The sequence below is a fragment of the Sugiyamaella lignohabitans genome, chromosome B (assembly GCF_001640025.1).
Source record: "Sugiyamaella lignohabitans strain CBS 10342 chromosome B, complete sequence".
NCBI lineage: Eukaryota > Fungi > Ascomycota > Dipodascomycetes > Dipodascales > Trichomonascaceae > Sugiyamaella > Sugiyamaella lignohabitans.
Window position 1 is genome coordinate 3,122,671 of NC_031674.1, and position 12,724 is coordinate 3,135,394.

The window sequence follows — 12,724 nt, forward strand, 5'->3', positions numbered from 1 at the left end:
TGATGCTGCAAATACTCTGGTTGAGGCTTACAAGTCATATCGCCAGTCGGATCCTCAAGATGCGGTCAGAGTACTGAAAGAAGCCATCCAACTATTTACAGCTCGAGGTGCCTTCCGAAGAGCCGCAAATTACCAAATGGATTTAGGAGGATTATACGAAACTGAACTGCGGGATCTTACTGAGGCAATTGTTGCCTATGACAATGCCGGTGAATGGTACTTCCAAGATCAAGCGGAAGCCTTATCCAACAAAGCATTTCTAAAGGTAGCAGACCTATCGGCATTGAATGGTGATTATGTTACTGCCATTGAGAAGTTCGAAAGGGTGGCTAAACAATCATTAAACAACAGCCTGAACAAATGGAGTCTGAAAGAGTATTTCTTGAAGGCTGGTGTTTGTAGAGTGGCTGAGCAAGATCTAGTATCAGCAGACAGAGCTCTAGAACAATACTTAGAATGGGAGCCATCATTTGGTACTACGAGGGAATACCAGTTGTTGTCGAATATTATTGCTGCAGTTCAAGAAGGTGATGAACAGCTTTTTACCGATAAACTGATGGAGTTCGATCAATTCTCCAAGCTTGACCGCTGGATGGTCACCATCACCCTGAGAATCAAGGAGCACCTTCAGTCGGCTGAGGACGATATGTTGTAGGCACGTTTTTATTTTATATACTAATACATTGCCGTGCAATTGAACAATTGGCCGTTAAACGAAATCCTTTCAAACGATTCAATTGGGAACTAGACCACATCCCCCTACTTAATAGTAGAGACCCTTCACCAGTGAGCCCTGCAGCTCATGCAAGAGCAACGACTATACTGATAAGAACTGCATTTGTACACAGACGGCTGATATCTGACCAGTAAAAAATTTACGTGCTGTAGTTTTAATGTGAGAAATAGTGCAGGTTGGGATCAGTCAGAGCAGTTGGAGAAGGGTCATAGATATAGGACTGCAGATATAAAATTTTATGATTTTCCCCTTTCTCTTCTTTTTTTTTTTTTTTTTTTTTTCTTTGTGCTCCTCCATCTACAATTTATAGATAATAAATTGAAGAAAAAGAGAAATATATTTTTAAGAGCAAGTGGTGATAGCTTTAATAGCGTCAAAACGTCATAGCGTTAACGTCGTAGCGAAAGCGTGCTGGATATAGTCAGTCGTGGAAATGTTACTTAAACCTTGGACTAATATTGCTTTACGCAATTCAATTCGTCGTCGTAATGCTATTCCTTCTTTGTGTCGGTATGTCTCAACTGAGATTAGTTCCAAGACTCAAAACCAGAGAAAGGCCTATGTTGGCGCTGGAATCTTGAATCCAAATTCTCATAAAGATAAACTTGTTGATGTTAACAAAGTGTTGGTTATTGGATCAGGTGGTCTTAGTATTGGTCAAGCTGGTGAGTTTGATTACTCAGGCTCGCAGGCCATCAAGGCTTTGAAAGAAGCTAATAAGAAGTCTATTCTTATCAATCCCAATATTGCAACCAACCAAACTTCTCATGCATTGGCTGATGAGATCTACTTTTTGCCAGTCACCGCTGAGTATATTATCCATATCATTGAACGTGAACAGCCAGATGGTATTTTGCTCACATTTGGTGGACAGACTGGTTTGAATGTCGGTGTCGAACTTGATAAGATGGGTGTTTTCGATCGTTATGGCGTCAAGGTTTTGGGTACCCCCATCAAGACTTTGGAAACCTCTGAAGATCGTGACTTGTTTGCCCAAGCATTGAAGGAGATTAACATTCCAATTGCTGAATCTATTGCTGTTGAGACTGTTGATGATGCTCTGGCTGCTGCTGATAAGGTCGGCTACCCAATTATCGTTCGTTCGGCCTATGCCTTAGGTGGTCTTGGTTCTGGTTTCGCCAACAACAGAGACGAGCTTCGTAACTTGTCTTCTCAGTCTTTGTCTTTATCCAGACAAATTCTTGTGGAGAAGTCGCTCAAGGGATGGAAGGAAGTCGAGTACGAGGTTGTACGTGATAGTGAAGGCAACTGTATCACAGTTTGTAATATGGAGAATTTTGATCCTCTTGGTATTCACACTGGTGACTCAATTGTAGTTGCTCCTTCTCAGACTCTTTCTGATGAAGAGTATCATATGCTTCGTTCTGCTGCCATCAAGATCATCCGTCATCTCGGTGTTGTCGGTGAATGTAATGTCCAATATGCCTTGCAACCCGATGGACTCGATTACAGAGTTATTGAGGTAAATGCTCGTCTTTCTCGTTCTTCTGCTCTTGCTTCTAAGGCTACTGGTTACCCCTTGGCTTACACTGCTGCTAAGATTGCCCTTGGCCACACTCTGCCCGAATTACCTAATGCTGTGACTAAGACTACATCTGCCAATTTCGAACCTTCGCTTGATTACATGGTCACCAAAATCCCTCGTTGGGATCTTGCCAAGTTCCACAATGTCAAGAGAGATATTGGTAGTTCCATGAAGTCTGTTGGTGAGGTCATGGCCATTGGTCGTACTTTTGAGGAGTCTTTCCAAAAGGCTATTCGTCAGGTTGACCCATCTCTGGTTGGTTTCCAAGGTTACAGTGGTTTTGAAGATTTGGATTTTGAACTTGCCAATCCTACCGATCGTCGTTGGTTGGCTGTTGGACAAGCTCTAATCCATGAGGGCTACAGTGTTGATAGAGTTCATGACTTGAGTAAGATTGACAAGTGGTTCCTTTACAAGTTAATGAACATTGTTAACCAACAAAAGAAGCTTGAAAGCATTAGCTCCTTGTACGGAATTACTCATGAAACTATGCTAGAGTCCAAGCAGTTGGGCTTTTCAGACCACCAAATTGCTCTTGCCGTTGGTTCTACCGAACTTGAAGTCCGTGCCCGCCGTACTAGCTTCGGCATTCGTCCTTTTGTGAAGAAAATCGATACCCTGGCTGCTGAATTCCCTGCTGATACCAATTACTTGTACACCACCTACAATGCCACTGAGCATGACGTTGAATTTGATGAACATGGTATTATGGTTCTTGGTTCCGGTGTCTACCGTATTGGATCATCCGTAGAGTTTGATTGGTGTGCTGTTAGTACTGCTCGTGCTCTACGTGAAATGGGAAAGCGTACTATCATGGTTAACTACAACCCTGAAACTGTCTCCACTGATTTCGATGAAGTTGATAGACTATATTTTGAAGAATTGAGCTACGAACGTGTTATGGATATCTATGAATTGGAACATGCTAGTGGCGTTGTTGTTTCCGTCGGCGGTCAATTGCCCCAAAACATTGCTCTCAAGCTTCAAGAGCAAGGTGGTGCTAAGGTTCTAGGTACTGATCCTCGAGATATTGACCAGGCCGAGGATAGACATAAGTTCTCTTCTATTCTCGACTCTATTGGAGTTGACCAACCTGCTTGGAAGGAGTTGACCTCTGTTTCGGAGGCCAAAGATTTTGCTGATAAGGTTGGCTTCCCTGTTTTAGTTCGTCCTTCTTATGTGTTATCTGGTGCTGCTATGTCTGTTATTAGAGACGAATCTGAGCTTGAGGCTAAGTTAACCAATGCTGCCAGCGTTTCTCCAGATCACCCTGTTGTCATTACTAAGTTCATTGAGGGTGCTCAGGAAATTGATGTCGATGGTGTTGCTTCTAATGGTAAACTTTTGGTCCATGCTGTTTCTGAGCACATCGAAAACGCTGGTGTCCACTCTGGTGATGCTTCCTTGATTCTCCCTCCTGTTAACCTTGAGGAACCTATTATGGCCAGAGTTAAGGAGATTGCTGAAAAAGTTGCTAAGGCTTGGAAGATTACTGGTCCTTTCAACATGCAGATCATTAAAAACAAAGATGAGCTTAAGGTCATTGAATGTAACATCCGTGCTTCCCGTTCTTTCCCATTTGTTTCTAAGGTCCTAGGTACCAACTTTATTGATATTGCTACCAAGGCACTTGTCAACAAAGATGTCCCAGAGCCAGTTGACTTGATGCAGAAGTCTCATGATTATGTTGCTATCAAGGTCCCTCAATTTTCATTTACTCGTTTGGCTGGTGCTGATCCATTCCTTGGTGTCGAAATGGCATCAACTGGTGAAGTTGCTTGTTTTGGTAAAGATGTCATTGAAGCCTACTGGGCTGCTATTCAGTCCACCATGAACTTCAAGGTTCCCAAGCCTCCTTCTGGTTTGCTCTTTGGTGGTGATGTTACTAAAGAAGATCTGGGTTTGGTTGCCTCTACCCTTCTGCCACTTGGATACAAGTACTATGTTGCCAAGCCTGAGGTCAAGGAATATCTTGAATCCAAGCTGAATGGTGCTACTAAGATTGAAGTTATTGAGCTGCCCAAGAATGATAAGCGTAAACTTGGTGAAGTTTTTGAACAATTCAATATCCGTGGTGTTTTCAACCTTGCCAAAGCCCGCGCTGAGTCGTACACTGACGAGGACTATCTCATGCGTCGTAATGCAATTGACTTCGGTCTCCCACTTTTCAACGAACCCCGTACTGCTGTCCTTTTCGCTCAGACTTTGGCTGCTAAACTCCCTGCTCGTCTCGAAGCTCAAGCCAGCCAAAGCAAGGAGATCCCCACTGAAGTCAAAAGATGGAGTGAATTTATTGGTGGTAGATCTATTGTATAAAATGACACCTATACATACGTATATTAATACATTTACTAATGAATAAATCAAATATCAACATAGCAAGGCCCTGCCAGAATTAGTTTTGGACTGGATTCAGATCAAGGTTATCTTGATCACGTGCCTTTTGTTCGATTCGTGTTGCACCTCGGCTGTATTGTGTCATATGTATTCCAGCGGCTTAAGTGGATATCAGTGGGGGTATTAATACCGAGCTAGCGAATGTTACCCTAAGACATTGTGAAGTAGAACACTTATCAGGACAACTAGAAATCAAGTCAACTATTAATTACTTCTTAAATATGTCGCTTCTTGTCACCAATCACCCTGTTTACACACGTGTTGTCAAGCTTTTAGAGACTACCGGTAAGTTTGTTCCATTTGCGTACCACGAGAGCTTGGTTTGAGTCTTCACTATATAAGATACTAACAAGCTACAGTTGGTAGAGACAAGCTTCTTCGTTTGGTTCAGTATTTTGCTAGATTTTTGTCATATTATCTCTACAGACAAGGTTATACCAAGGTTCACATCGAGCGATGGAAAACTGTTCAGACACAGTTGGCTCTATCCCGTAAATTGTTTCGTGTTGGTAAACCCCTGGGTAACTTCAAGCTAGCTGCTACTAGCTACCACCAGAAGACTGCTGATCCCGTTCTGCGTGCTACTGCTATAATTAAGAACCTCGCTTTTGGTGGCTATTTGACTTTGGATACTCTTGTGTGGCTCCATGGTTCCAAGGTTAGACAATTCTCGCTTGAGAGATTCAGCACAATTCAAAGATCTGCTTATAAGCTGTGGGCCCTTGCTCTTTTGTCTGGAATCGTTAACAGTCTATACCGTATCCAGCAAGCATCCAAAGCCCAGGCTGCTTTATTAAGCGAAAAGGAGAAGGATGCTGCCAGCATTAAGAAGGTTGATTTGGAAAAGAAGGCTGCTGTTACACAACTTGTCTGGGACGCCTTGGATACCACTATCCCTCTCAGTGCCTTGAAATATGTTGATCTCGATGACGGTATTGTGGGTCTTGCCGGTCTTATTACTTCTTATCTTGGTCTCAAGCAGATCTGGTAGAATTATAACTCTCACATGTATTTCTCCATGTATTTCTATTTCTATATACAAAATATATGGAATGATATCATTTTTAAGCTTAACGGCCTTTATAGCTTCGTCTTAGAGTCAAGTCTGGCATCGGGCTAAACTGCAGAGCTTATCCGTGGAGTGTGGCCTGCATTTCTCCCCGCCCAAAGTACAATACGCATATTAGATTTGAATTGCATTAAAGGACTACGATAGTCTACCGATAAGAGCTGGATGTGGAACCAGCGTGCTTTAATAGAAGTCTACGACAAGATCCGAGGGAGAGTGGTATAAAAAAAAACTACTACCTGCTATTAAAAAGTAGTTGATGAGGCATTAATAGGTTATACTTCTTTTTTTTGGATTGCATTCCCAACGATTGTCTTCACTTTTGTAGTACCATCAACATGAGCGCGCCGGCTCAGCAAAACCCAAGATCACAAGCACCAGCGGTAGCTGGTACGAGACCCCAGGGACAGACTGGTTTACAACGTCGACGTGTTTATGACTTTGCAGAGACTGCTGAAAAAATATTAGCCAAGTATGCTGATGAGCCGGCTAGTCTTGATTTGCATATACATCATACACATTATAGATTTGGAAATCAAGAGGGCATTCTACAGAAAAACACTTCTGCTATCAAAACATTTTTTGAATATATAGCATCGGGTGAGATTCCTCCTGCAGCGACCGAAGTATTCCGTGACTCGGGAATCAGGTTTTATAGTGGTTGCATTATTGTCAAACTAATTGATCATAGAAGCCTACCTGTTCAAGCTGGACAACAGCAAGATGAACGTGAAACATCAGGCGACAGCTCCAAGTCATCAGGAACAGTGGCCAATTCTAATAGCAGCACCAACGTAAATGGTAATAATAAGCCGGAGGCGAGTAATTCCTCTAGCGTGGCTACGGCATCTAAATCTCCGGAACCTGCATCATACCGAGTGTTGCTTAGGCCAACGTCGTTGTCACTTTGGCATGATCTTTTATATACGGCAGATACAAGTCATGGAAGGTTCACTGACCAGCTGGCTCTTAATATGGAATCTGAAATTCTGACACTAACGCATCGTAACGTTGATCTTCGTGTTTTTGAACGACCACGGGCCACTTTTGAAGAATATTCCCTTTTTGAAACAAACAATATAGCTAAAAAGGAGATCAAAAAGACTTCTCTACCTGTTGAAGACTCCCGTAGGGATAGTCTACGACAACTGCATAAATACAGACTTACGGTACCTAAAAAGAGAAAAGGTTTACATGAAGATCTGGTTCATCATGGCACTGAGTATGAAGAGCTTATGCTCACCATGGATGACAAGCGACAGGCAACTGCGAATCCTACTGGCGGTGTTTCTGGTGGACAGTTTATGAGATTGAGTTTTATTGAACAACTACGGAAAAAGAAAGAGAGAATGAGGTTATTGGGTCAACAACAGCGAATACAACAACAGGTCCAGCAACCCCAGGGAGGTGCTGTTAGTCCTGTGGTTTCTGCTTCTGCTCAACCTCAGCAACCCGGACAAACTCCATATGGCCAAGGAGGAATCAAGCAACCTCAGGCGCAAACCCAGGCCCAAGCTCAAGTTCAAATGCAGATGCAAATGCAATTACAACATCAACATTCTCAACAACACCTGCAACAGCAGCAGCAACAACAACAACAGCAGCAGCAGCAGCAGCAGCAGCATCCACCACAACATCTTCTACAGCAACAGCAGCAGGCAGCTGCAAATGGAACCTTTATGACAGGAGCCTCGACCGTATCAATTAATAGGCCAACATCATTTTCCTCAGGGTTAGTCTTCGATAGTAATTCCGACAAGCGTAATAATGGAGGAAATGGGTCGGCTAGTTCACCAGGCAACAAGGCTGGTCAGAAGGCTGCTGCCAAGCCGAAAGGAAAACAAGCTGGTAAAACAGTGCCGGGAAAGACTATCCCTGGAAAGACCGTTCCAGGCAAAACAACAACGATACCCACAGCCAAGCCTCGGGCTCGTGCCAAAAAAGATCCTAAAGACCCTAAAGCCAAAAAGACTGTTCCAGGGTCTGTACCTAATAATTAATTAATTAATTAATGAATTTCAGTGTAATCCAGAACAGCTGGTGATGTACGGCTGTCATGTAACTTTATAGCTTCATGAGCAGTCGGCATTGCAAACATCTGCATCAATTACAGAAAAGCCCCGATATTGGATCGTATTTTCGTGTCACTATGTCTGGTATGGAGCCACTGGAGGTTTTTGTAACAGAGGTAGAGAGACCGAATGACTTACTTAACACACCTATCAACATTGATACGGCGAAAGTACTAGAAGTGTTTGAGTACTACAAAGATCTCAGTACTCTTCAATTTGAGACCATTGTGAAATCTCTGTTGTACAGACTAGTTCAATCTGAAAACGAGACCGCTATCCCTTTAATATGCATCACTTTAGACAGTGTGTTATTGCTGTCGAAGCAGGGGAAATGTGAGTTTTCTTTGACTCATGGCCTTATAGAAGATCTGTTTGAGATTCAGACGATTTCTTGGTGCCAAACGTTTTGGCCTTATCTCATTTCAAGAGAGTCTCAGATAGCCCGTAATCTTTCCGGTATGAAGGCCCCTGGAACAACCCTTATTCGCCTGTGTAATTCCTTGGTCCGGCGGCTTTCAAAAAGTCGAGATGGGGAATTCTCTGGTCAGATCGCCATGTTCTTAGCTCGTGCGTTCCCTCTAAATGAAAAGTCCGGTTTGAACATGAGAGGAACATTCAATGTCGAAAATGTGACGATATATGAATCAGCACCACCTGCTGTTCCTAATTCTTTGGAGTCTTTATCAATGGAAGTCGATGAGAATCAACAAGAAGAGACGATAAAGGAGACTGAGGAAGGCCAACTTGTGACGGGTGACCCTTCGACAGCTCCAGGAGAGGCTGATAAGACTGCACCATCTGGAGACGAAGTCAATCCAAGTATCCCCTCACATATACAAGAATCTACACTAGATATGCCTAGTTCTACACCATCGACACCAATTCCATCTGTACTTTCAACACCATCTCCAGAAGACACTAATTATTCAGATTTCTGGTCACTACAGTCCATTTTATCCAACCCAACAATTTTATTCACAAATGAGAAGGAGATGTCTCCTTTTAAGAGAAAAGTGAAAAAGGTGATGGCCCTTTTCTTAGCAACAGATGAAAAGAGTCATACCTCACATGACCCTAAACGGACAAGAAATGGGTCTCAACACGAACAGGCCACAACTCACAAAAAGCCTATTTCTCCTTCGAACCTTTCAATGGAATCTGAAAAGGCATTTGTTCCTAAATGGCTTACCAAACGAGATTTGTTCGAACTTCAACTTAAAGATGCTGCATTTAGGAGGTCATTTCTCGTTCAACTGTATATTATAAGCGATTTTCTACTCGGTCAGTCTTCAAGAGCTAAAGAATTCTGGAATTCTTTACCAGCTAGCAATCGAAGTGTAATGTTTCCATATGTGCTAAAGGGGTCAGAGAGGAAATATTTTTCAGATCTAAATCAAACTATAAAGCAGCTTATCAGCGATGGTAGTTCAAAAAGTGATCTTAATAACCTTTTCGAAAAAACACTGACAACTACAATTTTCCGTGATCACAATTGGCAATATTGGAAGCTGCGCAACTGTCCCTCTTTCGAAAAGCCTTCCCTGGATGAGTCCTTGTACAGGGATATCTCAGAGAAATTTACTAGTAAACAGCAACCTCGTAAAAAATATTGGTTTTCTATGGGCACTGCAGCTTTAAGCAAAGCATGGAAAATTGAAACTGGGTTAGACAAACTGAAAGACCCTGAAAGATATGTTATTCCATCTGCAGTGGAATACTATGAAAAAATAAAGAAATTGCGCAACCCCGATTCATCTGATGATTTAGACAATCAAAAGGACAAAGAGGAAAACTTGTCGTCTTTGACTTGGAGAGGTTTGCGAGCAGCTCGAGACCACGGTATGTGGTCCAAATTCAGTCAGGTTACTAAAGAAAGGGGATTTTCAGGACTGTTTGGAGAGCCAGATTCACATGATCAGGGGTCTGAATTGACCCGAGCAAGTTTGACCCCAGATTTTATACCAAGTGCGATCAAAGAAGATGAACAGCAGACAGTAGTTGATAATGATGAACCTAGCTCTAAAATCACGGACAGTACAGAAGGACTCACTGCGGTTGATGATGCTAGTGCCAATAGTACAGAAGAATCTACTACCGGTTTGAGTGTCTTACCGATACCAGAGATCGTATCAACTACGCCATTAGGAGCGGAGGATGGGGCTGGGACTCTTGTGTCATCTGAAAAAAATGTGGTTACTGAATCAACAACCGCAATCGTCGAGATTTCTGTGGAGGGGGCACTAAAACGCACTGAACCAGATGGTCAACCTGACACGTCTAATGTTCCGGAGCCCAATGACGATAGTGATATTAACGAACCCCCTAAAAAACGAAGACGTAGTTCGCGAACTTCTGCCAAGCACAATGAAGACTAAGTCTTGTACATAATAGAGATTCTATATATATTACATTTTAGATACAAGTTTGCATGTAACGAATAAGCTAATCAAACTTGTATTTTCGACTGCTCTTCTTTTCCGCGCGTTGCTGTTTCATCAACAGCCGCTGGTTATTAGTCTTCTTCGAAATGGCATTCCACCGATCTATATCGTCCTGTTTCCTCTCTGGAGCAATATAAGCAGCCGAAACGATAGCCGAATGCAGTTTTCGAAAGCACAGCTCAACATTTTCGTCACGATTCCGTGTTTCTTGGCACGTAACTATTATAGAGCCTGATTTTGTAATATAAGGGAATTTACCAGGGGTTAGCTGAGACTTTATCAGAGGAGGGACCCATTTAGCATCGGTCCAAGACTGGGGATCCAATTTTATAGTCGCCTTTGTATTTAGCTTGTTCACATTCTGGCCGCCGGGACCAGAGGATCTTGCAAATGATATATTAAACGAGGGCCGTGGAATCTGATCGACTGTGAAGGCTTGCAGCCAAGTTCTATCTGACGATGAATAGCATCGTGTATTCGCATAGACAGTATAATTTATCAGATATTTGGACACTATGAGTCTGGCAGCCAAACTTATATTCAACGTTCCAAAGTTTAACCAAGGGGATAGAGGAATCCTGTGAGCGCCATTAGCCAACATGTGCAAAATTATAGGGTAATATCCACTAATTGCTTGCTGTCGTCGATCTGTTTGTTATATGCAAGTCTTTTAGCCGTGAGCCTAATTGTCCATTGGACCCGATATTCCAAAAACGAACAAGTAGGTGCAATACAATATTGTACAAATCACATCGCAATTAATCCAAAAAATATCCAAATGTTTTCTCGCGGTTTACGTCTTAGAGCTACTGCTGCTGCACCAATTTTTAATCGAGGATTCCGGTCTTCAGTTGCCAACTTTGTCCAAGCTGGAGACAAGGTACCATCAGTTGAGGTATTTGAAGGTGCTCCGTCTAACTCTCTCAATTTGGCCAAGGAGACTTCCTCGGGTAAATACTTGATTGTTGGAGTTCCTGGTGCGTTCTCACCTGGGTGTAGTGCTCGACACGTCCCTGGTTATTATAAGAATTTCAAAGAATTCTCGGCCAAGGGCTTCAATGGTGTGTTCGTAATTGCTGTTAACGATGCTTTCGTAACTGGAGAGTGGGCTAAGACTTTAGAAGCTGCCTATTCTCCCAATTCTGCCATACGCTTTGTTGCTGACCACAGTGGCGAATTTTCCAAGGAGTGGGATACTTTGTTTGATGCTTCCAAGTTTTTCGGTAACAGTCGTACCAAGAGATATGCTGCCATTGTTGAGGACGGTGTTGTCAAGGCTGCATTTGTCGAGCCTGATTCTACCGGTATTTCTGTCTCTGAGGCAGAGTCTATTCTCGGAACTTTGTAATAAGTTTATATTAATAAATCTCTATTCTGACTCTTCGTCGCCATCATCAATAACAATTTTTCGCTTTGGACGATATCCAGTATTTGAAGATTCGGATTCCTCTACAACTTCTTCACTATCACTATTATCTTTCGAAAAATCAAATTCTTTTTCAGCTCCACTATCCTCCTCATCTTCATTTTCGAGTTCAGGGACGTTGGATCCATTTCCATTTGACAAAATGGGTTAGGCTCTAGTTGGGCGACCACCTCTAGTACTAAAATCTTGAGCTTCCTTAATGGTATCTTCCAAATCTAAGGCTTCTTCTCGTGCCTCTTTAATTTTTTTGGCCTTTGCCAGACTAAACCGCCCAGTCATTCCAATTTCATGGAGTTGGGCTGTCAAGAACTTTATACGAGCTTTATCATTGGGCAACGGATCCAAGATAGTGGGCCAACGTCGACGAACACCACATTTCAACAGCTGACTTTTGAGAGTGTTTATTTTGTTCTGAGAATCAGATGACGAAACCTGAGTATTACCTCTGGGGTCTGGTGATTTATTATGTTTTCTCTTTTTAATTGGCGGAGGAGAAAGTTTCGATGATGCTTTGGTTGCTTTGCTAGGAAGTGATTCGTCAATTAATTGAATATTTTCATCTTCCGACGAGGATTCAGCTTCTTCTTTTTGTTTGCTCAGATGATCCTTTTCTTTGGCTCGTGATTCGGTTTTGTTGTCTTCCGTAAATCTCTTAGATGGTTTTACTTTAGGTGCTGAGGAAACTACACCTTCCGTCACTTCAAGCTTTGCCCTCTAATACACCTTGTTAGTATAAGTAAATAATCGTCTTTAGTGTAACGCATATTTAAACCAAACTCACCACAACTTTGTCAACAACTGATTTGCTGATTGACTTCCAAGGTTCAGATTTAAAAAAGCTTGGGTCCAAACTAAGTTGACCGACTACTGTGTTCCGTATAGAGTTCACGGTGCTGGTATTAATATCCGCAACACGTGTTACTTCTTCAAGTGCAGCAACAATCTCGTCTTTATCATGATCCATTTTAGCCACTGAATTCAAGCTCTTAACTATCGATTCAGGGGATAATACAACTATCGCGTCTCCATTCCAGGAC

The 12,724-nt window shown here is 42.4% G+C and overlaps 6 protein-coding genes across 6 annotated transcripts; 5 read left to right on the plus strand and 1 right to left on the minus strand.

Annotated features, from left to right (window-relative positions):
• Positions 1-136: 136 nt before the first annotated feature.
• SEC17 (Sec17p) lies at positions 137-655 on the plus strand (the record flags this gene model as incomplete). The annotated part of the gene is made up of 1 exon (XM_018880032.1): positions 137-655. One exon carries the CDS (start codon positions 137-139, stop codon positions 653-655), a length of 519 nt encoding a protein of 172 aa, XP_018737890.1.
• A 514-nt stretch (positions 656-1,169) lies between these two features.
• On the plus strand, positions 1,170-4,598 carry CPA2 (carbamoyl-phosphate synthase (glutamine-hydrolyzing) CPA2; the record flags this gene model as incomplete). The annotated part of the gene is made up of 1 exon (XM_018880033.1): positions 1,170-4,598. One exon carries the CDS (start codon positions 1,170-1,172, stop codon positions 4,596-4,598), a length of 3,429 nt encoding a protein of 1,142 aa, XP_018737891.1.
• A 1,488-nt stretch (positions 4,599-6,086) lies between these two features.
• Positions 6,087-7,748, plus strand: SPT20 (Spt20p; the record flags this gene model as incomplete). Its single annotated transcript, XM_018880034.1, has 1 exon — positions 6,087-7,748. The coding sequence occupies one exon, from the start codon at positions 6,087-6,089 to the stop codon at positions 7,746-7,748; it is 1,662 nt and encodes a 553-aa protein (XP_018737892.1).
• Positions 7,749-8,374: 626 nt separating this feature from the next.
• Positions 8,375-10,195, plus strand: AWJ20_3043 (uncharacterized protein; the record flags this gene model as incomplete). The annotated part of the gene is made up of 1 exon (XM_018880035.1): positions 8,375-10,195. The coding sequence occupies one exon, from the start codon at positions 8,375-8,377 to the stop codon at positions 10,193-10,195; it is 1,821 nt and encodes a 606-aa protein (XP_018737893.1).
• Positions 10,196-11,039: 844 nt separating this feature from the next.
• On the plus strand, positions 11,040-11,609 carry AHP1 (Ahp1p; the record flags this gene model as incomplete). The annotated part of the gene is made up of 1 exon (XM_018880036.1): positions 11,040-11,609. One exon carries the CDS (start codon positions 11,040-11,042, stop codon positions 11,607-11,609), a length of 570 nt encoding a protein of 189 aa, XP_018737894.1.
• A 225-nt stretch (positions 11,610-11,834) lies between these two features.
• Positions 11,835-12,651, minus strand: AWJ20_3045 (uncharacterized protein; the record flags this gene model as incomplete). The annotated part of the gene is made up of 2 exons (XM_018880037.1): positions 11,835-12,401; positions 12,460-12,651. The coding sequence occupies 2 exons, from the start codon at positions 12,649-12,651 to the stop codon at positions 11,835-11,837; spliced, it is 759 nt and encodes a 252-aa protein (XP_018737895.1).
• Positions 12,652-12,724: the final 73 nt, after the last annotated feature.